At 39.3% G+C, this 26,608-nt stretch overlaps 1 protein-coding gene across 3 annotated transcripts in view; it reads left to right on the top strand.

Moving 5' to 3' along the window:
* PHACTR2 (phosphatase and actin regulator 2) overlaps positions 1 to 20,844 on the top strand; it is a 235,422-nt gene extending 214,578 nt beyond the window's left edge. For all 3 annotated transcript variants that reach the window (XM_011962034.1, XM_011962033.1, XM_011962032.1), the window contains one exon: positions 13,768 to 20,844. In XM_011962034.1, coding sequence (XP_011817424.1) covers positions 13,768 to 13,783 — 16 coding nt within the window. In that variant the 3' untranslated portion in view covers positions 13,784 to 20,844. The remainder of the gene's footprint in view (positions 1 to 13,767) is intronic.
* Positions 20,845 to 26,608: the final 5,764 nt, after the last annotated feature.

Raw genomic sequence — 26,608 nt, 5'->3', positions numbered from 1 at the left:
AAAAAAAAGTATAAATGAAAACCCTTCACTCCTTTCCCAACCTCATTTCTATTCTCACAGGTATCCACTAGTAAAAGCTTGATGTAGATCCTTTTAGATATTTTTCCATGCATTTATAAACATGTGTGTGTATATATATATAAAATATGTTTATGTACATGTATGCGTTTATATGCACCCTCTGTCACACATAAACACAACATCTAAGAAATCTTCCTATAATAATATATATCTCATTGAGCTGGATGCAGTGGCTCAGGCCTGTAATCCTAGCACTTGGGGTGGCCGAGGTGGGCAGATCATTTGAGCTCAGGAATCAAGACCAGCCTGGACAACATAGCAAACACTGTCTCTACTAAAAATGCAAAAATTAGCTGAGTGTAGTGGCTCACACCTGTAATCCCAGCTACTTGGGAAGCTGAGGTGGGAGGATCCCTTGAGCCCAGGAGGCAGAGGTTGCAGTGAGCCCAGATCATACCACTGCACTCTTGCACTCCAGCCTAGGCAACAGAGAGAGATCCTGTCTCAAAAAAAAAAAAAATATATATATATATATATATATATATATATGAGTGTGTGTGTGTGTGTGTGTGTGTATGTGTGTGTGTGTGTGTGTGTATATGTATTTCATTTGAATGACTGACATTTCATAGATAATATGCCAAAAAGTTATTGAACAATTACACTATTGATGGATGTTTATGGAGTTTTCAATTTTTCATTATTAAAACAATGTTGCCTTGACTTTCTTTAGGCATATATCTTTGTGCACACATGCCAGTATTTCTGTGTTAGTCCCATAAGTGGATTTGCTAGGTTTCTGGACATATACATTTTGCATTTTGGAATAAACTATTCCACTATCCTCCAAAAAGAGCACTTAGTTTACAGATCTACAGTTTAAGAGCATGCCTAGTCTACTGACTTGCCCTCATCAGCATTTGGGAGGAGAGGGATGTGGTTGAGAGGTTCATATTCTAAATGGATGAACAATAATACCACATTCCATTGATTTCTATTAGATTGGGCATCTTAACATATCTTTATTGATCACTTATTTTTTATTATTTGACTTGACTATCCAAAACTTCTGACCAGCTGAGGCAGGAGGATTGCTTCAACCCAGGAGTTCTCTACCAGCCTGATCAACATAGTGAGACCCCATCTCTAGAAAAAATTTTAAAAATTAGCTAAGCATGGCAGTGCTTGCATGTAGTCTCAGCTACTTGGGTAGCTGAGGTGAGAGAATCACCTGAGCCCAGCAAATTGAGGCTTCAGTGAGGCATGGCTACACCACTGCACTCTAGCCTGGGTGACAAAGTGAGACCCTATCTCAAAAAAAAAAAAAAAAAAAATTATGGGATCAATTTTTTGGGTAGTTGTTTGTCTTTTATATGGACTGGTAGCATCTCCTTAGATATCATGGATATCAGCCGTTTATTGCATATGTTGCAATGTTTTTCTCCAATTTGTTGTTAACTTTTAAACTTTTTAATGGTATTTTGTTTAAATTTTTGTATATTCAAATCTATCTGTATTGTTATGTTTTACTTCATTGTTTTGTGTCTTATGGACAGAGGAGGCCAAGAGTATAAAACTATTATTTTTACCTGTTATATATGCTTTGGAGGGGTGCATTTTTTTGTGTGTATGATTCAGAAAAGTAAACTAACTTTACTTTTTTCTAAATCAGTAGTTAATTCTCTCACTGCCACTTATTTCCCTGTGGATGTCAAATTCTCTTTTAATATACACATCAGTCAATTTCTGGATTGCTTATTATGTTCTAATGAGCTGTTTGTCTATCCCTGTCTATATCCTACTGTTTAATTAGGACAGATTTGTAATATACTTTTATTTTTGATCGGGCATTTATTTACCCTCAAAATTGTATTGGCTATTTTTTTTTATTTACTCATCTTGAGAAATTTAGTATATGCTTCTTGTATTTCATAAAAGTCTATTGATATCTTCATTGCTTATGTAAACATAAACAGATGCAAATATATAAGCTTTTGGGGCAAGTAACAACTGATATCAAGGGCAAACTTTAAAAGTTCTGCAAAACATAAATTGATTAACACTCTTTAATACCTTTCCAGACAAGAAAAAATTAAATTTTCCTGTCACTAAAATGAATACGCCTTGCTTAACTATTCTTAAACCTTGGCAGTAAAGCAAATGTTACAGCTATTTTTCCATTAACTTATGAGATCATTAGAGATATATTCCAGTAGGGATATATTTTGGCTCTAAGACATAAAAATAATGCTTATGATTTTCAAGCTGTTTTCAGTAATTCTTTTAAGAGGAAGAAGTTCTGGTAATCACTACTCTTTCTGATAAAAATAATACAAAAACACAATCCAGTTTTACATTTAGCAAATTGCTCATAAAAAAGATGGTGGTACTCAGCACCAGCCTCTCTTGGGGAAACTAAACACCATATGAATCATTACCTTGCCCTTTAAATGCAACCTAGACACACAGTAGCTCTCCTTTCCTCTTATTAGCATGAGACAGTGTCTCCTTATACCAAGTAAGGCTTCCCTTCAAAACCTCAATCTGTGAACTCCTTGCAGATTTGGGGTGGTTAATAAATGGGCTGACTCCTCTTCTCGGGCACCTCTTTATCTAGAGGCCATTTCCGACACAGTGATGTACCAGTGTACAATGGAAGGACCCACTTCTGTATATAGCTTCTTTTATTTCTGTATCTCCAGAGAAAGACACAAACTGGTGGCCAAGGGCAGGCATGGGAGGGAGACTTCTCACGACTCACCCTTTTGAACGTTTTGAATTTTTGAAACATTATGAATGTATTACCTAGTCAAAAACAAACATTTAAAAGAAAAAATAAAGGACCCATTCTCTAAGTCCTTGTTTCTGTAAATGAGGATTCCATCGTGTTGGCACTAATATTAATTGTGACACTTCCACGTCTTGTGCACTGAGGAGGTACCTCTGATACTTCCACCATGGAATACATTCCATGACATGTTTGGTCTTTAGTGATGAAGAACTGTGGTGCTCTACACTGTCATCTAATTCCCCCAGTTTCTGCCAGTATTTTCCAGATGGTGCCCTGGAATTGGAATGGATTCTGGGGCTGTACAACAAGGGTGGGGACAAATGATCCCCAGAAGAAATTGCCCTGTGGCCCAATAGGTACCAAGCCCTAACCTCAGTTGCTTAGACCTTGCTGCTTGTCTGGCCACATTCTGCATTTTCTACCCCTCAGCAATGCCCATTCAGCCCACTGTTCACAACCCAAAAATCCATTTGAGGGTGATAGATCATTAGATAGGATCATTGCGTTCTCTAAGGAGACCAACATGGCAAAAAAAAAGCCACTTCCTTTTCCGTAGTAAATGGAATTTCTACAATGTAAAACAACTCTCTAAATTCTAAAGACAAATTGCATGAAAGGTGAAATTTTACTTAAGTTCTAAATTGTAAAGTAGTTATAGCTGAGCGATAAGATTTTGAGTAATTTTAATTTTCCTCTGGATATTCTCTGTTTTCCCAATAGAGAAAGTGTTAACATATATCAGATTTGTTATCAAGAGAGAATATCACTTTTTGAAAATAAACTTCTCATTTTGTAAATGATGACATTTTTGGAGTATACAAAGTAGTTTTATATTTGTATCAGCTTGTAAATTATTTACTTCTTGTATTATGGAGTCTTACTGAAGACTTATAGAATCATTGAATTGAGGCTCTTAGAGTTAAAATGAGCTTCAAGAGATCATTGGCATAATGTCAAGTGGGAAAGTCAGGATATTGACTAACTGTAGCAGCAGTATATTTTATTTAAAATTCAAATGTCTGGAAATAAAGATTAGGAAATAACTTCAAAAATTCTTAGTGCTTCATTACAGAGTGGGGTTATAGTAATCTCTTTTTCTTTTCTCTACTTTTCAAATTTTCTTAATGGTAAGAAGTTTGTCTTCATGTTGAGAGCTTTCTGAATGTTGAGAAGTTTTCTTATATTGAGACTGAGGTATTCACATACAGTGACCCTTGAACAATGTGGGTGCTAGAGGCTCTGATCCCCACTCAACAGTCAAAAATCCACATATAACTTTTGACTCTCCCAAAACTTAACTACTAAAACCTACTGGTGACTGGAATCCTTACTGATAACATAGTCAATCAACACATATTTTGTATGTTACATGTGTTATGTACTATGTTCTTATAGTAAAGTAGGCTACAGGAAAGAAAATGTTACTTTAAAAATCATAAGGAGGCCAGGCACAGTGGCTCACGCCTGTAATCCCAGTACTTTGGGAGGCCATGGCCAGAGGATCACATGAGATCAGGAGTTCGAGACCAGCTTGGCCAACATGGCGAATCCCCATCTCTACTGAAAATACAAAAATTAGCTGGGTGTAGTGGTACACATCTGTAATCCCAGCTACTTGGGAGCCTGAGGCATGAGAATTGCTTGAACCTGGAAGGTGGAGGTTGAAGTGAGCTGAGATCACCTGGGCGACAGAGTGAGAATCTGTCTCAAAAAATAATAATAATAAATCATAAGGAAGAGAAAACATTACTATTCATTAAGTGGAATTGGATCACCATAAAGGTCTTCATCCTTATCGTCTTCATGTTGAATAGGCTGAGGAGAAGGAGGGGGCTGGTCTTGTTGTTTCATGGGTGGCAGAGGTGGAAGAACATCCATGTATAAGTGGACTCATGCAGTTCAAATCCATGTTATTCAAGGGTCAACTGTATCTATGTATGGACACATACACATACACATATAATTTTTTTTTTTTTTTTTTTGAGACGGAGTCTCGCTCTGTCGCCCAGGCTGAAGTGCAGTGGCACTATCTTGGCTCACTGCAAGCTCTGCCTCCCAGGTTCATGCCATTCTCCTGCCTCAGCCTCCCAAGTAGCTGGGACTACAGGCGCCCGCCACCTGTAAAAATTTTTTGTATTTTTAGTAGAGATGGGGTTTCACCATGTTAGCCAGGATGGTCTCAATCTCCTGACCTTGTGATCCACCTGCCTCGGCCTCCCAAAGTGCTGGGATTACAGGCGTGAGTCACTGCACCCAGCCCATATACGTATTTTTTAAAGCAATGATCTCATTCTATACTTTCTTGAGGTATTACTATCCTGTGTGGATTTACAGTTAAAGTAAACCACCCTTTCAGCTTCTAAATATGCTTATCAAAATATGACATCATAGGGACTATACATGAAACTACAATAAAAACTAATAAGGGGTCCTGCACTGAGGAATGGAAAGGCTGCTTTTGTAGTGGCACTCCCTTTCATGGATACTCCATTTACTTGCTACCTGGGCAGAAATTAAAAGGGTTGCAAAATGCTGCTTTACTACCAGAGTTGAAAGCAAGGCTCAGTATTGGGAATGGTAAGAGCCCAGCCAGTGTGTGATGTAGCCTCTCAGGTAGAACAAGGAGCTGTGATTTAAGAGAGCCTCTTCCTTTGTTTAACATAAGTGTATGTATGGGAGGATCCCCTGAGCCCCAGAGTTCCAGGCAGCAGTGAGCTATGATCTGGCCACTGCACTCCAGCTGGATGACAAAGCCAGACCCTGTCTCTTTAAAAAAATAAATAAAGAAAATTTAAAAATAATAAGTATATGTGGCATGACAATGAAACTCTTTTAAAGAAAAGCAGAATGAATGATTTAGGAGTTTTATATCTATCAAGTAGGGAAGTACAGGAAAGTAATATTTTAACTTTGTGAGTAATTATATATTTTATGTTATGTCAATACATTTACAGGCAGGGCTGGGCACAGTGGCTTATGCCTATAATCTCATCACTTTGGGAGGCCGAGGTAGATGGATCACCTGAGGTCAGGGGTTCAAGACCAGCCTGGCCAACATGGTGAACCCTCTCTCTACTAAAAATACTAAAAAAAGTAGCTGGGCATGGTAGTGTATGCCTGTAATCCCAGCTACTCTGGAGACTGAAGCAGGAGAATCACTTGAAACTGGGAGGCAGAGGCTGCAGTGAACCAAGATTGCACCAATGTACGCCAGCCTAGGCAAAAGAGCAAGACTCTGTCTCAAAAAAAATAAAAAATAAAAAGTTTATAGGAAGATGAATAATTTTTTAAAATTAAATTATAAAGGAACCACCTTTATCGAAATCATTATCTGAATTCCATAACTTAAAATAGCTTTTCCCCCATTCCCTCCCTCTCAACAGTATGAAAAAGAGAAAAAAAAAATGTATTGCAGTTTTAAAAGAAAGAAGAAAATATGTATGACTTCAGATTGGAGTCTCAGGAAAGTTCCAAAAAGAGGGTAGACAAAAAGCTTCAGTATCCTTAGGGCACAGTAAATCTATTTATTGCTCCACCAACTTGAAGCCTAAAGCCAAAACTGTCATGCTGTCACATAGACAAACTTCTCAAGAGGTAAAGCTGAATTTCGCCTACTTTAAAATGAATGCAAATTACTGAGAAAATAACAAACTGAAGAGTATTTTGTAATCTCAGTACCTCTAACCACAGCGTTTTAGAACTGAATTTGAAGATAAGGTGCCTAATTTAAACAGGATATAAGTATCATTTTCAGATTGGATAGAGCAGGAAAATATATGGCTTTTTTTTTCCTTCTGGTTGTTACTTTTTACCGAATCTGGGCAGTCTATCTAAAGAAGGTTCATAGTTGTGACTTCTGGCTTTGTCAGCACATTATTACATGCACGGTATTAATTGGTCACCTTCTTTTCCTAGTCAGCCCTTGAAGCTGTGTTGGTGGCCTGTGGCCTTCCAATACAATCCAGACTGTGGAACTCACTGTGTCCTGGGATCCATGGGCAAATGGTGTGTGCAGGGAAAAAAAACCTTACACTCTTCTCAGTCATTTTTGAAAATTAAATGCAGAATACTTTCCAGGATAATACTGGACTTTCAAAGATTATCTCTTCTGGCGGGGTGCGGTGGCTCATGCCTGTAATCCCAGCACTTTGGGAGGCCAAGGCAGGAGGATCGCTTGAGGCCAGGAGTTCAAGACCAGCCTGGCCAACATGGCACAACGCTGTCTCTACAAAAAATACAAAAATTAGCTGTGCATAGTGGCGGGTGTCTGTAATCCCAGCTACTTGGGAGACTGAGGCAGGAGGATCACTTGAATCCAGGAGGCAGGGATTGCAGTGAGCCGAGATCACGCCACTGCACTCCAGACTGTGTGAGAGTGAGACAGTGTCCCCCCAACCTCCCAAAAAAGAAGATTATCTCTCCTGGCCCATTGACCACGGTTTGTTATCCAACCCCAAAATTTCATTTACCTTCTTCATCCTGCAGACATTACTAATGGGGAGAGAAAACATCAGGTTTCCTTATCCTTGCCCCTTGAATTCAAGGTTAGATGAACATCTGAAAATTAGGACACGGTGGAATGTTTGGTACGCAAAGCCCAGCAGATTTGGCAAGAGCTAAATAATTGCTAAGTTAGATGAGTTTTTAACTAATTTTTAGAAAAGCTGGACCTAAGAAAGATAGAGCTTTGGTAGCTCATGGTGGAGGGTCCTGGAGGGACAATGCACTGTGTTGTCAGGGCTCCTTGGTTCCTGCTCCCTTTCTGGAGTGTGGACAATGCTGGTGTGCCCTGCTCAGAGGGAGATACTGCTGCTAGTTTGGGATATCACTGGATGGGCTCTTCGAGTCATTGTGAAAAGTTTGAGAATAGACTGTAACAATCAAAGTGTGACCTGAGAAGGCGGAACAGGATTTTTCTCTGGTCAAAACTGATCAAAACTTGAATGGATAATGACATTGTGGTATATATACACAACGGAATACTACTCAGCCACAAGAAAGAATGAAATTCTGTCATTTACACCTGCATGGATGAGCCTGGAGGATATTATGTTATGTAAAATAAGGCAGGCACAGAAAGATAAACACCACATTTTTCTCACTTACATGTAGAAGCTAAAAAGTTGATCTCATTGAAGTAGAGAGTAGACAAGTGGTTATTAGAGGATAAACAGGGTGAGGGAAAGGAGATAGGGTGCAGTTGGTTAACAGATACAGCTAGATGGGTGAAATAGGTTCTAGTGTTCCATAGCACTGTAGGGGGACTATAGTTAATAATTTATTGCATATGTTCACAAAGCATATGTATATTCAAAAAGAGAGAATTTTGAATGTTCCTGACACAAAGAAATGATAAATGCATAGGATGATTGATTTGCTAGTTTGATCATTACACTTTTTATGCCATCAAAATATCACTCTCTACCCCATAAATATGAACAATTATTATATGTCAATTAAAAATAATAAAATAATAAAAATTTTAAATAAAATTTGATTAAAATGGGCGAGGTAGAAATTCAAATGATCACCTTTTCTATTTCATGCTACCCAGAGAACACCAGAAAATTACCCCTTCGAATGGAAGTACAGATGAGGACATATTTTGATCTCATACTCAAATGTAGGTTAGGAAGACAGAGTCTCGAGCATAGCACTTCCACTTACCAGCTCTCTCTCTCTCTCTGCCTTGGGCAAATGAGGTAGCATCCCTGTGCCTTGGTTTCCACATCTATACAAAGATGATATAGGAGTACTTGGCTCATAGGATTGTTTTTGGGATTAAATGAGGAAATACATGCATAGCACTTGGACTTGTAAGCTCTGGTATATATTGTATTAGGATTGTTATTATTGTCTGTATATTAGTCCATTCTCACACTGCTATAAGGACATACCTGAGACTGGGTAATTTATAAAGGAAAGAGATTTAATTGACTCACAGTTCCATGTGGCTGGAGAGGCCTCAGGAAACTTGCAATCATGGCAGAAGGCACCTCTTCACAGGACAGCAGGAGAGAGAATGAGTGTCAAGTGCAGGGAGAAGCCCCATCGGGTCTCGTGAGAACTTACCGTCAGGAGAACAGCATGGGGGAAACCACTAGCCTGATTCAATTACCTCCCATCAGGTTCCTCCCACAAAATGTGAAGATTATGAGATTACAATTCAAGATGAGGTTTGGGTGGGAACACAGCCAAACCACATCAATTTGCCTTTCACATTGTATATAAAATATTTGATTTAAGAGGTTTTCAGTTACTCTTTGAAATATTTTTATAGATCTTCCATATTTTGCTTCAAGTTGTGGTTGACTCTTCCTAGAAAGCAATTTGGAATGTCCTATCAGGTGGGTTATTGTATATTAGTATACATTTACTTGTAATTAAGTTTAGGGGCTTCTGATTGGACTCGTCAGTTATATAGAGTTATTTATAGAGCTAACAAATAACTTCCTAGATGCCCCTATATATATGTGTTCAGTGACGTATGCATTCAACAGATAGTTACTGAGCACATCCCTAGTGAGCCAGATTGTGTTCTGCACCCTGAGAGTTTAGGACCTGTCTCATAAGGTCCTCAGGTGGTTATGTTCTAGTGGAGAGGCAAACTATTACCAAGTCAACAATAAATACACATGAGCATTTCAGGTAGTGCTAAGGACTTTGAAGAAAAGGTAATAGGACAGGGGTGGGTATAGATCTGATGGCCAAGAAAGGGGTCTGAATCTGTCCGGGTTCTCCAGAGAAACAAATCCAATAAGATATATGTATATAGATGTATGAAAGGGGATTTATTAGTGCAGTTGGTTCACATGATAATGGACACTGAGAAGTCCCACAACAGGTTGTTGACAACCTGGAGACCCTGGGATGCTGGTAGCCTGGCTCAGTCCAAGGCCAGAGGCCTGAGAGCTCGAGGCAGTGGGGAGTACTGGTGTGAGTTCTGGAATACAAAGAGTGGGGAGCCTGGAGTTGTTGTCCAAGGACAAGAGAGGAAGAGTGTGTATCCCAGCTCCAGCAGATGGATTGACATAGTCTCCTTTTCTCTGTTTTTGTCCTCTCTGGCTCTCTGTCAGATTGGCTGTGGCCGCCAATACTGAGGGAAGATCTTCCCTACCTAGTCCAATCAGACTCACAAGCTAGTCCCTGAAAACACCCTCACAGACTGTATTAGGCCATTCTTGACTGCTATAAAGAAATACCTGAGTCTGAGTAATTTATAAGAAAACAGGTTTAATTGGCTCACAGTTCTGCAGGCTATACAGGAAGTATAGCAGCATCTGCTCCTGGGGAGGCCTCAGGAAGTCTCCAATCATGGCAGAAAGCAAAGGGGGAGCAGGCACATCACATGGCAAGAATGGGAGCAAGAGTGGAGGAGGAGTGCCCCACACTTTTAAACCAGACCTCGTGAGAAGTCACTCACTATCACAAAGACAGTACCAAGCCATAGGGATCCACCCCCATGACCCAAACACCTCCCGGCCCCACCTCCAGCATTGGGGATTATATTCCAACATGAGATTTGGCAGGGACAAATATCCAAACTATATCATTCTGCCCCTGGCCCCTCCCAAATCTCGTGTCCTTCTCACATTTCAAAATGCCTTCCCAACAGTCCCCCAAAGTCTTAATTCATTTCAGCATTACTTCAAAAGTTCAAAATCTCATCTGAAAAAAGGCAAATCGTTTCCAGCTATGATCTGTAAAATAAAAAGCAAGTTAGTTATTTCCAAGATACAGTGGGGATCTACGTTGGATAAACATTCCCATTCCCAAAGGGAGAAATCAGCCGAAAGAAAGTGGCTACAGGCCCCATGCAAGTTCAAAACCCAGGAGGGCAGTCATTAAATCATAAAGCTCCAAAATAATCGCCTCTGACTGCATGTCCCATGTCCTGGGCACTCTGGTGTAAGTGGGCATCTCTACCCCTGTGGATTTGCAAAGTGCAGCCCCCAGGCTGCTCTCACAGGCTGGCGTTGAATGTCTGTGGCCTTTCCAGGCACATGATGCAAGCCGCCAGTGGATCTACCATTCTGGGGTCTGGAGGACAGTGGCTTCCTTTTCACAGTTCCACTAGGCAGTGCCCTAGAGGAGACCCTGTGTGGAATCCCCAACCCCTCATTTCCCTTCCACACTGCCCTAGTAGAGGTTCTCTGTGGGGGCTATGCCCTTGCAGCAGGCTTCTGCCTGGACACCCAGGCTTTTCCATGTATCCCCTGAAATCGAGGTGAAGTCTCCGAAGCGTCTATCACTTTTGCATTCTGTGCATCTGCAGGCTTAACATCATGTGGAAGTTGTCGAGGCTTTCAGCTTGCACCCTCTGAAGCAGAAGCCTGAGCTGTATCTGGGGCCCTTTGAGCCAAGGCTGGAGCCAAAAAGGCTGGGATGCAGGGAACAGTGTCCTGAGCCTACACGAGGCAACAGGGCCCTTGACCCGGCCCTCAAAAGAGTGGCTGAAAGAGTGATATTTCCTCTGTGTATCAAACGCAGGCATGGCAGTCCTCACATCTGCCCAAGGTTATGGTCAGGGATAGATTAAGAACTGAACTCAAAGTGGACACATTCCTGCTTTCGTCATAAATTGTCTACCAGTTTTGTAAAGCTTGGTGTATCTTATTTTTCTTTTGACTTTTGGAAAGTCAAACACACAGAAGTAATATAAGTCCCTTTTGTCCAACTAGCAGCTCCTCAGTTATCAATTCACGGCCCATCTCATTTCACCTGCTGTTATTTTTTAGTTTTTCATTTTGTAATGCTTGTATTCAACACAGCAACATTTATTAAGTACTACCATGTGCCAGAGATTGTGTTCAATGAGTACGTAAAAATGGATAAGAACATTTCCTTCCTCGGCTTCTCATGATCCAATAGCAAAGGCACATGTATTCAAAGATTATATAATGTGAGCAATAAATGGCGTAAGCCAAAGGTTATGGGAACACAGGAAAGAGAGTGATTAGTGCTTCCCTGAGCAGTGCAGAAAAGGGAGTTGGAGAACTCACAGAGTGAGACTGCATAAAGCACAGATGGGAGGAGAGATAAAGGTGGAAGAAAGAGTAGGCCAGGCGTGGTGGCTCAAACCTGTAATCCCAGCACTCTGGGAGGACGAGGACAGATTGCTTTAGTGTAGGAGTTCGAGACCAGCCTGGGCAACCTAGCAAAACCCCATTTCTACTAAAAATACAAATATTAGCTGGGCATGGTGGTGCATGCCTATAGTTTCAGCTACTTAGAGGCTGAGGAGGGAGAATCACCTGAGCCTAGGAGGTTGAAGCTGCAGTAAGCTGAGATCGCACCACTGTACTCCAGCCTGGGCAACAGGAGTGGAACCCTGTTCCCACCCCAGGGCTCCCCCAACAACGCCTCAAAAAAAAGGTAGAGGAAAGAGCATTAGCACAAAAGCCTTTTTGGGGCAAGTGATTGGAATGGAGAATATTTGGAAGCAGTGATAGAGATATAGCTAGAACCATGAGTTGGGCCACTTTCTCCAGGAAATTTAAATTTTATTTTGTTGGTTTTCTTATTTTAATTTTTTAAGGGACAGGGTCTTGCTACATGCCCAGGCTTGTCTTGAACTCCTGGACTCAAGGCCATCCTCCCAATTCAGCCTCCCAAGCAGGTGGGATCACAGATGTATGCCACCATGCCCAGCTTAAATTTTATTTTGTAGGGAATGGGGAATAATACATCCTTTTGAGAAAGAACGGGGCTGGGCACAGTGGCTCATACCTGTAATCACAGCACTTTGGAAGGCAAAGGTGGGCAAATCACTTGAGACCAGGAGTTCAAGACCAGCCTAGGTAACATAGTGAGACCCCCATCTCTAATTAAAAATAAAAAAAGATTTTTAAAACCCCAAGAACTGGAATGATGGGACCAGTATTTTTAAGGATAGTGCTAGTAACAGTGAGGCGCATAGATTTGATGGAGAGAGCCTGGGACAGGGAAATCAATTAGGAGACTGGCTGACCAGAGCAGATGAGCATTCGATTATGGAAGACAGGGTGAAATGCTAGGCACAGTTGCATAAACGTGGAATCGCAGAAGTAGGCTGAAGAGCTTGATCACTTAAGGCTTTATGGAGAAGATAACTTTTGACCTTGATCTTGAAAATGAAAATATAGATAGGAAATGAAGGGAAGGAATTGCAGTATTAGTGAACAACATGTTCAAAAGCACCGGGCTACAAAAATGCGAGCAATGTTTAGGAACTCACAAGGAGGGAAAGGAAGCCAGCTGGCTGGCTAACAAGCATACCATGAAAGTAGTGCCAGCAAAAGATGGCACTTTAATGATTCCAAGACAGGCAGTTGAGGCAGGACTTGGTGACTAATAGGAAATGCTGGATGAGGGAGAGAAATGAATTGCTAATCTGAGGTTTCTAGACAAAAAATATTTTTAAAGGTAGAACATTAAATAAGACAAAGTGCAAAGGCAGGTTAACAAGGAAAGCTTTGTATAGTTGTGGACATGCTTAGTACGTACCTGTGGAACATCTAGGGGGAAGCATCCTGTGGGCTTTCAGAAATTCAAGTGTAGAAAGTAAATTTGGAGTCGTCAGCAGGAGATGATGAAAGGCTGAAGCTAATGAAAAAGTGCCTATTTGTTGTTCTGCTTTTATAATACAGACCAGGTGTACCGAAATCCCTTTGTGAAACATCTCCCTCTGCTTGATAAAGGTTAGAGTGTGACGCTCAAGAACAGTGATGATTTCTGTCTTAGTTGCTGTGGAACCTGAATACTATAACCAGCATCTTTTATATAAGGGTTGTCTCTGCTTTCCTCAATAATATTTATAACAGTATTTTGTTACGACAGCAATCTATAAACAGTAATTCAGTTGGGGGATATCTAGGGTAGCTTTTCATTGTAAACATGACCACGCCTTCCTCAGCTTACTGCATGCAGAATGTGCTCCTAGGCCACAGACTCATAGTTTCTGTTTCTTACTCCAGGTTTCATCGTCCATAACGAAGTGCGAGACTATTTGGAAACAGAGACTGATCATCTTTGGGGGAAGCCCTGCTTCCTGAAAACCTGGTATTGCACTGGGATTTGAATGTGTGCGTTTCCGTTTAACTTGTGGTGAAGGAAGTGTGTGACTCAGCTTGGCTGGGAAGTGCTCCTCACCTGTGCGGTCCAGATGGCTCCAACAAGCAAAGGGAAGGATGCAGTGACTCTTGCTGCCCAGAATGCACAGCGATGGTAAGAGACACCGTGGATATTCTTCATCAGAAGCTTTAATCAAAGAAGATGAGCAGAAGACAATCGCTGGCTCCCTGTTACCAGAAAGCCAAATTTTATGATGCGGGTGAAAGAAAAATATAGATAAAATTGCTGGGCACTGAAAAGGGGTGGGAGTTGAAAATCAGAAAGAAAGAGAAATATTTCATTATGTTAATGAAGAAAAGAGGAAATTGAAGCATAAATGTATTTTTGAAGTAGTTATTGGGTAGCTGAGAACTTAGTAAGGGATTTAGGAATCTAACCTCCCGATATGGATTCCTCAAAGACTTGATCTGAGAATATTCTTGTTTCACCATTATGTTGGTACAGTATAGTACCATAATTTTATGTTGTGCCAGTGAATCCAGTTGCCAGAAATGTCTGAATGTTTTCATGCATCTTTTTCTTAAATGCAAGAGCTTCTACTGACTTTTAACAAGCATGCTTACCCAAATTTTGTTGCATGCTTTTAAGTAGCATTAGCTATACACACTTGACATTTTTAAATATTCCTTTCCTAGTGTACCAGCCTTCACAGGAAAAGAGGACTGAGAATAAAGTCAGATGTCATGTGACCCTAGAAAATTGTAGCAAGCTTCAGAAATAAGTCTTTCGATCTTTCCCTATCTTGATTAGATCCAAAGTCAAAGCAACCATACTTCATCTAAAGAAGACAGTATTGACAATCATGATACCTGTTATAAAAACTTGACTCCAAAGTTAAAATTTAAGCAAGATACAAACGTGCTGCCTGCAGTTAGTCCTGCATGGGAATAAGGACTAGTTATTTTTTAGTGCTGCATTTTTTGAAAGTTGGATTGCTGCTATTAAAAAAAAAAAAAGAAAGAAAAAAAAAGGACACAGATAAAAAAAAAAACCCAAAGGCTTAACAGAACATGGAAAGTTTCCACTACGTTGTGTGTGAGGAAATCCTCATCTTGTATTTGAAGAATCTGCAGATTGCATCCATAAATACAATACAGTATTTACTGTCAATGCAAAAGAATCAGTGAGATTAAAGTAGTGGAAGCTTTCCCTATGAGCCTACAGTCTGTATTGTTTACATTAAGAAACGCTCTATTGTTGTGTTCCTATTTTTCATGGAGTCACAGGCACAGTATGACTTCTGCTCCCGAATACATATGATCATATGTAAATACCACCTTGCATTTAATTGTTCTTCACAATTGTTTTGTGCTCCTTTAATTAAAAACACATGAAATGAATAACAAAACAAGACCCAAATAGAGTTTATTTTATTCTCAGAGTTTGGACGACAATTTTCTGAGGTGTTTCTGGTTCAAGACTGTAATTTTCTATTTCAACCCAAAAGTAAGCATTTAACCTGGTAAATAAATGTAGATCCTGCCATTCATTGGTATTTTGAAGAACCACTTGAAATCGGATCGTTTTATTTAAAAATAAAAAAATGATAATGCCAGTTGGCCTATTATTAAAAGCCAGGACTGTGTTAGCACTAGGAAAAGTAACCAGCATTACTGCACCTCTTGTTAGACTCTGTGCATTAATAAAATACACATAGAGTCTGTTGTCATTTCACTAATAGGATAAGACAAATTTTTTGCTTTGAAAAAATTTTTCTGCGTGCCCAGGTGTCTGTCTCTGACTGAGGTTTTGTCTGTTTTATAGTGTTTCAATCCAGCCATAAAAAAATAACTTGTGATTTTTTTTTCCCAAAGTCATGCTTTTCCTTAATTATATTTTTATTTTATTATTTTAGTGTCTTGGGAAAAATACCAAGAGATATAATGTTTCTTTTAATTGTCTATGCTTAATCATCTTTAAACACTTTAAATTTCTAACCACAAGACCTCTCTATAATGGTAAACATGAGACATCACCATCTTATCACTCAAAGTAAGTGTTACTGAAAGTTTCTATTTGGTTGATAAAAGGAACAATTTCTTCCCACTTTTGATGCCTATGATGCAATTTTTTATTGCCTACAATGAGATACACTCAGTACAAAAAATGAAAATCTGGTATTTCAAAATTGTTTTTCTTGTATAATAGGTCAGATTTATTAACTACTCACACTTTTTCTTTATACTAATCGATACATTTAGAAAAAATTTTTTAAGTTAGATAAAAGTTTAAAAGTAAAGCCAGTGCTAGTCTACTATTTAGGTAATTGGAATCACCAATTATTTTATTAGACTGATGGCTTGAGTAAAAAGCTGTGGAAAGAATTAAAGGATTATAAGCTAAGTTGTATTTTGCAGAATATGGTTCTCTCTTAGTAGAGCAGAGATAAGCCATATCCCCACTGGCCGCCCAGCCAGAAGTCTCCTACCTGGGGGCCCTAAAGGGATGTAGAGGTCTGGCCCACCCTCCATGCATAGGCACCTCTGCCCACCACCAGTGTTTCAGCAATCCAACCAGTAAGCTTATGCCATATAGGAAAAATAAAAGTGTGTGTGAATTGGATTTCTTTTGTTGTAACACAATTCCAGGTTTTTGGCTATTTAAAGTTTGACATTAGGCTGACATTGAGGAAGTAAGTGGGTTTTCCTGAGTTCCCAAGATATGATTAAGGAAGAAAACAAACTCATCTCCAGGAATATCCCAGTCCAGAAAGAACTAGACAGGTGTAAAAACCAAAGTGACCATTTTAGTTTTTTTTAAATGAAGAACAAAACATTAATGTTAAGGTATTAAGAAGATGCTCAGCATGCTTGATCGGCATCTTCACGGTCATTACCAATCAGTCTGACAAAATAGTTCTCTGGTAGTCAGCATTCATTCAAGGCAGCTTGCCTGATAATTTCCTGTGTATGTGAAGCGTCTCGCACTTTTACATGTTAGCTATAACTCCTTAAATTACTTAACTGAAATCTGTAATAGAGAACCATTTTGGCATCTGAACAGCTATTTTACATGGAGGAAAAAGCAAACACATCTGTCTCTCTGCTTTACCCAGAAAAACTAACTTTCTAGTTTCATCTTCATATTGTTTAGTAGCATAATAAGAGTAGTCCTTTATCTTTCTGTAATGTTAGTAAATATATTCTGTTAGTAGGAAGTTCTGAAATTGAAGGGAAAATATATTTAAGGAAATATACCTTTCAAAAATCGCCAAATACTGAAAATAAGAGATGAGTGCTTAAAACCTGAGTCAAAAAAGGTCCAGTTTTACAGCCTGCAATTAATTCAGGGCTGCATTGGCATTAAAAAAAAGTTAAATAAATATATATGCATATTATCTATTTAGTAGCTTACACTTAAAAGAGGAAAAGATTGCATTAACACTGCATGTTCTGATATGTACCACATTAACACCTAACAGGCATTTTATTTATACTTCATAGAACCAGGCAGATACAACTCTGAAAAATCATACTCTATTCACAATGGAAAAGGATAGTCTTGTCTACCACAGAGTAGTATGTCCATACTTAATAATGAAAACTTTCTTCCTTTCCTGCTGAAAAATGTCTTCAGTCTGTTATTAAGTGCCCCTTGCTGCAAATTTCAAATGGAGCAAGAAATCTTCCTCAGAGTAGGTGGTTTAGAATTAAATTAGTACAGTATATATGAATTCATGTCACGTACCCCTGAGTATGGTAGAACTGTTAAAGCATTCTTAAATTCCAATTATATGAAGCCTATCATTACTAGGAAAAGTATATTCTTTGGAATAAGAATTAATTTCTTCACACCATTAGAGTATGTTGTGAGTAGTAAGGAACTACTTAGATGCAATTTATTTACAGAATTGTCCGTTGGCCTCTTGAAATGGCTAGATCTTTCACTACTGAGTAGATAGTTTCTACTTACTGGCAAGATAGATTACATTGCTTTACTGGACAAAGCAGAATGAACTTATATACCTAAAATATGTCCTATATTGGCCAGGGGTGGTGGCTCACACCTGTAATCCAAGCACTTTGGGAGGCCAAGGCAGGTGGATCGCTTGAGGTCAGGAGTTCAAGACCAGCCTGACCAACATGGTGAAACCCCGTCTCTACTAAAAATACTGAAAAAAAAAAAAAGTATCCAGGCATGGTGGCTTGTGCCTGGCCTGTAGTCCCAGCTACTCGGGAGGCTGAAGCAGGGGAATCGCTTAAACCCGGGAGGCGGAGGTTGCAGTGAGCCAAGATCATGCCTCTTCACTCCAGCCTTGGCGACAGAGCAAGACTGAGTCTCAAAATAATAATAATAATAATAATGAATAAAATAAAATATGTCCTGGAGGGAAAAGCAATGACAGAGTAATCACCAAATTAATAGGAACATCTTTCTAGAGAAAGTACATCCCCAGTTAGTTTAAACCCAGGTTTCAAAGAAGCAGCATTGGGCTCTACTGTAAAGTCAGGCAGCAACCAAGAGGTGGTGAGGAGAGAGATAGAGTACTCTCAGATAATTCCCATTTTCACTTCCAATTTCCTTTTCGTAATCGTTAAGCTTAAGCTATGTATGGAAATGCAAAGCATCATTAGCATTTCTAGAAAGCAGCTGGAACCTTACCCACGAATGCTTTTTTGAAGACAGGTGTCATCCCAAATTTAAAAATCCTATTGTATATGTTGTGAAATTTCTGGCAAAGAAGTAGAGGATCCTGTGGCAGCTATTCCCACCTAAGGCCAACCCTATAAGGATGGGTCATTTTTTAGCCATGCTAGGATTTACTGCACACACACAAAAAATGTCATTTAGCTTGTCGCATTGCTAGCACAGCTGCACATATGAGCAAAGCACTGTTGGTCCATGTTTCTCAGTGGGGGTGCTCTTGGCATTTGGAGCTGGGCAGGTCTTTGTTGTACAGAATCGTCCCATGCATTGCCAGATGTTTAATATCCTAGGCCCCTGCTGACTAAATGTCAGTAGCATTCTCAGTCATTGTAAACACCAAGAATAAAAAGCCTTCCCCCAGGTTCAAATACCCTCTCTGGGAAGTTGGTATCACCTCCCCTGAATGCCACTGTCTGCTGCAATTTGAGGACACACAGAGAAAAAGTGCCTATCCCCAAACGTTGTCTCTGCTGCCTTGTATTTCTTTGGGCCCTGAAAGGTTTTTCTCCCTTCATTTTTCAAGCCTTTGTCTCAGTGCAGCTTTAATTTGCAAGTTCTTCAGGTAAGAGGTTACTGGGCAGCCTTGGCCATTCAGTGGGCATCGGGACTTGGCCTAGTCCCTATATATACTTAAAGGAGAGATCACACATGAAGAAGGCTTTTTTTTTTGCCTTACAGCTTTTCTTTAGAACCACATTTTTGGTCATAATCCTTCTTACTGTCATGAAGATTGTTGTATGGGTTAAACACAAACACAGACTAACAGTGCACTTGAACAAACCTGGTGGTCTTTGGAAATAAGTTACCATTAGATTTCACCTGGTTATGCTGCATCCCATAAGTTCCAAATGAATTGCTTGTTTATCCCGTTAACAAAGCATTTAATTCACACGCAAATGCTTGAATTTCCCCTGTATAAATGTAGTCATGCGGTTCAACTTTTCTAGTAAGATTTGTGAATGCTGCATTATGATGAAAATGTGGATTGCATGCCTAGTGTTCATACTTCAGTGATGGTCACACACAAAACAAGATGAGTTTTACTTAGGTGAAACATTATTAAACTGTACTAACAATACAGAAACATATTCTCTTTGTCACTTTGTATCACCAAAACTGAATGGTAAATATGTTATTTGGATGAATTGTGGCTAGCAAAATGGAATTAACTTAGCCACTATAATTTTTTAAAACATTAAAATTTCTAAATTTTTTTTGAGGCCAAGTAACGCAGAGTCAATAAAGGTGGTTATATTGTAAGCTTTTAGATGGTGCTTAAGAATTCTTATCTTTTTAAATAGCAGTATTTTTTTTTTAAGATAAATTGAAAGGAGCAAATAAGGCAGAATGCCACTCTACCCTCAGGTCAATTTTATGGTATATGAAAATGCCAGTAATATTTGTGCCACTTGCCAACTCGGGGGAGGGGAGGCTTTTCCCTTACTGGTTACTTTTGTTATAGTTTGACTATGCCATTCCATTGTTTAGAGAGCCTCCACAACCAGAAGCTGCCACTGCAGTGCTAACTCGCCTTCAGAAAGAATCAGAATGATTCAAGGGTCAAACCACTTTCATCCCTTAAAATATAGGGACTAATATTTCTTTTTCTTGTTTTTTAAACATTTCTTCTGTGGCTTAGAAATGTGCCAGTGTGTTCAAAACATTTATACCAATTTTCACCAGATGTAGTACCTACTAAACATTCAAACGAGTTTCTTTCTTTCTTTTTTTTTTTTTTTCTGTGTAACAGTGATTTTTAAATAATGGACTATCTGCATTCTTTTGTTATTTCACACTTCAGTTAAAATGATAACAATGGTAAACTGTGATCATTATCAGACTGACTGAATGCTTTCTGATTTCCAGTGAGTGATCTAGTTCTACGTATTACACAAGTGTAGTATCTGTGAGTGTAAATAACTGGAACTGTACACTGATCAACATGACAGTTTCTCTTGTGTTGTTGTTCTTATCTGTACTGTATTATAGTATGTGGGTATAAATATCTACAAGTATACACACATATGTACTTGTATTCCACTATTGTAACCTGAAAGAAAGACTATGTATTCCCTTTTTTAATTCCGTACTGGTGTTTGTGTTATTTAAAAAGCAAAATTCTGGCCTATTTAGTTGTATAATATTAGAGGATACTTTGCTGTGCACAATTCCAAGTGCCTTAGAACATTGTTTAGCTTTCCTGAGTATATGTAAAGGCATATATGTATAAAATTGGGAAAAGTTACCTCAATAAAATCATTGGGAAATCCCCAGTTTTAGTTTGTTCCAGTTTCTATTATATTCGGATAGTGCTCAGCCTTTTTAAATGAAAAAAGAAAAAAGGGTAAGACAGCTTCACTAATTGCCTATTATTTCAACTTCACCTAAGTTTTTAACACCTCTTTGTATGTAAGGCCTTGAGACATGTACTTTTTATTTAAAATGTCTGTCTACAGAATTACTGCTCTTAAAAGAAACTTACAGTATTTTTTTAACTTCTATCTTTTTATATTTGAGGTATTTGATATTGATGTTTTTATTGCCATTATTATATGTAAACATAAACGATAGTCCATTTAGGGTTTATAACATAGAAAATAAACAGACTTCTTCATTATGCTTACTTTTTAGTGTATTACAAGCAAGGAGTGAGGTTGGGGGTATATTTTGACCATGAAAAGAATTGGAATATACTTTTTGTGATTTTCTGCATCAGTTACAAATAGTAACTTTACCTGCCTGCTCTCCAGAACAAGGTCAAAGATGTAACGGGAAACTTGAAAGCAACATGCTTGCCAGTATCCTAGACAGAAGACCGGAGGATTGGAACCAAAAAATTAAAAAGTAGGTTTGAAAAATTTGTCCCATGTATGCTATTGAAAATGAGAGGTACGTCTTCCAGGCAGGCATAGTAGTTGTTGCAATTCTATTTCTTTCTCAGACAAAACCAAGTTCTACATAGAAACATTACTGTCTAAAACCCAATGGAACTAAGAAATGGGCAATTTTTCATTTTACACAATGCTATGGTGACCTCTGATTTATTGTGATTTAACTATTCGATAAAAAATAAAAATTAAAAAATTGAAACATAAATTTTAAAAGGCCAGGTGCAGTGGCTCATGCCTGTAATTGCAGCACTTTGGGAGGCCAAGGCAGGAAGACTGCTTGAGCCCAAGAGTTTGAGACAAGCCTGGGCAACACAGGGAAACCCCATCTCTATAAAAAATAAAAATAGAAAAACAAATGAACTAGTCATGAGCCTCAATTCAAACTTGTGCATGGAGTTGCTGCTAGAGCACTGCTGCCCGCAGACACCCAAGTCCTCACTTAGTTTGTGAGTTTTAAACTCTCCTCTTTAAAGGGTGGTTGCTAATAGTGGAACATGTAAAATCTAGAGAAAGACTAAGAACCTAAAGTTCGTGTGAGGATTTTTTTACTCTTTTGTTATAAAGAGACACCATTTCTAAGGATTTGAATGGAAAAAAAAAAAGCTGCAGATGTTAGCTTTTTGAAATTAGATGAATATCATAGGGAAGAGAGAAGTAGCATTGTCGGTGCTTATCTACTCAATGATTTGTTTTTGGATGGACTTTTTTACCTTGGTTGGCCCAGGTCAGACAAACCAGAGAAGGGGGTATTTAACATGAGCAAGAATTTGCCTCTAATTCTTCAGGTAGCAATATACAGCAAGCTGAGCTACAAAATCTTTTCCCACAGTCAGTCCTTGTTTTTTAGTGTGGGTTTTTTTGTGTTTGTTTTGAGACAGGGACTTGCTCTGTCACCCAGGCTGGAGTACAGTGGCACAGTCATGGCTCACAGCATCCTGGGACTCCGGGGCTCAAGCCATCCTCCTGCCTCAGCCTCCAAAATAGCTGGGACTACAGGCAAGTTCCACCATGCCTGGCTAATTCTTTTTTTGATTTTGTTTTTTGTATTTTTTGTAGAGATGGGGCTCGCTATGTTGTCCAAGCAATCCTCCCACCTCAACCTCCCAAAGTGCTGGGATCACTGGCATGAGCCACTGTACCCAGATGGCATTAGTCTTCCTAAAGCACACTCATATATCGTTCCTGCTTAGAATTGTCCAGTACCTGCTGAACAACTCCCAGGTGCTTTAACCTAGCCCTCAAGAGCTGTAGTTATGGCCAGACACAATGGCTTAAGCCTGTAATCCCAGCACTTTGGGAGGCCAAGGCAGGTGGATCACTTGAGCTAAGGAGTTCAAGACCAGCCTGGCCAACATGGTGAAACCCTGTCTCTACTAAAAATACAAAAATTAGCCAGGTGTGGTGTTGTGCACCTGTAGTTCCAGCTACTTAGGAGGCTGAGACATGAGAATCGCTTGAACCCGGGAGGCGGAGGTTACAGTAAGGTGAGATCTCGCCACTGCAGAGCTATGCCCTGTCTCAAAAAAAAGGCATCTGTAGTCTAACCACAAACCACAGTTCCAGATTACACTCCTTTTATTCCACACTTGGACCAAATCAAATGAAACTCATTGTTCCCCAAGTATGTGATGCACTCTTTGCACATCACAACTTTGATTAAGCCATTCGCTCCAACTGGAGCTCTTTATATGTTAATATCCAACTCATCCTTCTGGGAACAATGCAAATATCTTCTCCAGCTATTGCATTATAGTTTCTTTAAAGTTTTTCTTGAAATAGCATATATAAATTTGGCAGATTTTATTTTCTGTGTAATCATTTCAAATGCCCAAATGTGACTATAACAAGCATTTAACAACACTTTTAAACCTAATGCATTATATAAGCAGTAAATCAACTTTTCTTAGACATTTCAGTATTATTTACAAATGTAGAAATGTTCTTATACTTTTTAATTTTACAAGTCTAAAATTAGTTACATAGTTTAAATTGGGATTGCATGGCTAATAGGTCAGATTTCTACAATATTCCAGTTTTTAAAAAATTGTTAAGTGCTTTAATACCAAGTACATACAGATCGTCTTAATAATTATAAAACATGGCCGGGCGCGGTGGCTCAAGCCTGTAATCCCAGCACTTTGGGAGGCCAAGACGGGCGGATCACAAGGTCAGGAGATCGAGACCATCCTGGCTAACATGGTGAAACCCCGTCTCTACTAAAAAATACAAAAAACCTCGCCGGGCAAGGTGGCGGGCGCCTGTAGTCCCAGCTACTTGGGAGGCTGAGGCAGGAGAATGGCGTGAACCCGGGAGACGGAGCTTGCAGTGAGCCAGGATCCGGCTACTACACTCCAGCCTGGGCGACAGAGCGAGACTCCGTCTCAAAAAAAAAAAAAAATTATAATACATAATTAAATGTAACACAAAAGTGTTATTTTGACTTTGATTTAATATCCATATTTAATTCCCAGGCTTATAGAAACAGACACTAAAAAAAGCAGATTTTAAAACCTCAGGCAAACTGATTACCAGATTGACAATTCACTCTTTGCTTAATGGGGAAAAAAAAATCCATGACGGATAAATGCGTCCTAAGTGTTACATACTTCTGGGAAGAATCTGCTTCAACCACAGGGATGTACTCAGAACCATGTTTCAATCCTTACATTGTTAGAGGGTCTCCAAATCCACAGCCTTCAGAAAGAATTGGTTTTGTTTTACCTGATCCAAACTGCATCCTAAAAGGTTCTTTGATAGGAAGAAGTAAGTTTGGCCGGCACAGTGGTTCCTGCCTATAAACCCAGTGCTTTGTGAGGCCAAAGCAGGAGGACTGCCTGAGTCCAGAAGTTTGAGACCAACCTGGGCAACATAGCAAGACCCTGACTCTACAAATAATTAAAAAAGTTAACCAAGCCTGGTGGCATACCTATAGTCCCAGCCACTCGGGAGGCTGGGGCAGGGAGATTGCTTGAGTCTAGGAGGTCAAGAACTGCAGTGAGCTATGATCACAACACTGCACTCTAGCCTGGGTGACAGAGTGAGACCCTTTCTCTAAAAGAAAAAAGAAAACAAGATGTAGAAAAGTAGAAGGAACTCTCAAGTTGCAGTTAATTTCCTTCAACAATCTTTTACTGGCCTACTTGAGACTTTGCGTTTTTTCCATATTCTGTCTCTCCAATTAGACATAATTTATTTAAATGACATTTAATTTTTAAAAAGCTTTCTTATAGAGACAGAGGTCTCACTAGGTTACCTAGGCTGGTCTCAAACAACTAGCTTTAAGCGATCCTTCCTCTTCGGCCTTCCAAAATGTTGGGATTACAGGCATGAGCTACCACACCCAGCCATGACATCTAATTAGATTGCACATTTATCCCATACGAATGTCTAATCTAGATTATTTCCTGAGACCAGAACTCTATAGTCATGCTCAGAATGGCACAAGTAAGTATTAAAGCTGAGCCAAAGATGGAAGCTGTAATGAGACTAAAGAAGTAAATGAAGACTACATCTTGATGATCCTTTTAAACCTTGTCAAAGAATTTAGAATTTATCCTTCAGACAATAGAGATTCACTAAAGGATTTGAAGCTCAGAGGTAACATCATCAGATTTGCCCTACTCATCCTGGCCACAGTGGATTGGATTGAAGGAATGGATTGGATTGGAGGAAGCAATATTGGAAGCATGGTGGCCATTACTACTGCCATAATCTTGTTGGGAGGTGATGGTGGCCCCAACCAAGGTATTAACTATTGGAATGAAGAGACATAAACAGACTCAAAGGACAGTCATGAAGTAGAAATGATTGTTCCATAGGGGAAATGGAGGAGATGGAAAAGTTAAGATTATACCTATCATGTGGTTGGCTTGAGCAGATGGTGGTGATGCCACTTGCTGAAATAGAAAACAGCAGCACTGAGGCCAATGTAAGGCTAGACTGGAGGGCAGAGAAGAGCAAGAGAGCATAGGAGGTATGGAAAAGGGAGGCATTCAATTTTGGAAATGCAATTCAATTTGTTTGAATTGCCTTCTGTTGGGACATCCACATGTGGATAGATGTACAGTAGTCAGTTGGATATATGAGTCTGAAAGTCAGGAAAAAAGTCCACGCTACAGATAGGAAGCTGAGAATCAGCAGCACATGTAATGGAAGCTGTGGAAGTGGATAAACCTTTTCAACAGACAATGTAGCTTAAGACCATGAGAAATTACTGCAATAAAAATCTAATAAACTATTCTGTCATTACCAGGTTTTTTCTCCAAGGCTGCAAAATAAAATCATTTACTCATCATCTAAGTGCTTAGGATGTTTGTCTTAAGTTTAATGAGTTTTACGGGATAGCTTAACTTTAAATAAAATGGAATACTACACTATGTAGGGGGATAAATTGTAAAGCAAAAATTATATTTGAAAATGCCTTATATTGCCCCAAATACTATATACAAACATACTATCTCAATAAGTCTAACACAGCCTGTTTTTACTTCAACATTGGAATAGGTGGCTGGTTCTTTAATTTGGCACAGTTGAAGTTAGTTTATATTTAATTGCTATATTTTAAATATAACAGCATATATATGTCTAGAATCTTATCTTTAAAGCCTAAGAATTACATTCAGCACAGTGAGATATTCACTCTATAAGAAGTACAGGGAGCAGAGTGATTGGACACTGTATAATCTGATTGTATAGGAGAAAGTTGATTAATGTCTTGTGTCACCCACATTCTGAGAATACGCTCATTGATGCAATGGCAGGCAGAATCGCCTATCTCCCTCAGTAGTAATGATGGTAAATCTTCATTTCTCATATGCCAAAAGCATAAATTCATGAGTTAAATGTATGCATGGGCTGGGTGTGGTGGCTCGAGCCTGTAATCCCAGCACTGTAGGAGGCTGGAGTGGGTGAGTTGCTTGAGCCCAGGAGTTTGACACCAGCCTGGACAACATGGTGAGACCCTGTTTGTACAACTTTTGTTTTAATCATCTGGGCGCGGTGGCATGTGCCTGTAGTGTGCCTGTAGTCCCAGCTATTTGGGAGGCTAAGGTGTGAGAATCACCTGAGTCCAGGAGGTCAGGGCTATAGTGAGCTATAATTGTGCCACTGTACTCCAGCCTGGGGAACAGAGCACGACCCTGTCTCT

Source organism: Colobus angolensis, unplaced genomic scaffold (assembly GCF_000951035.1).
Source record: "Colobus angolensis palliatus isolate OR3802 unplaced genomic scaffold, Cang.pa_1.0 Scaffold58, whole genome shotgun sequence".
Taxonomy (NCBI): Eukaryota; Metazoa; Chordata; class Mammalia; order Primates; family Cercopithecidae; genus Colobus; species Colobus angolensis.
This window is presented reverse-complemented; position numbering and strand designations above follow the sequence as displayed.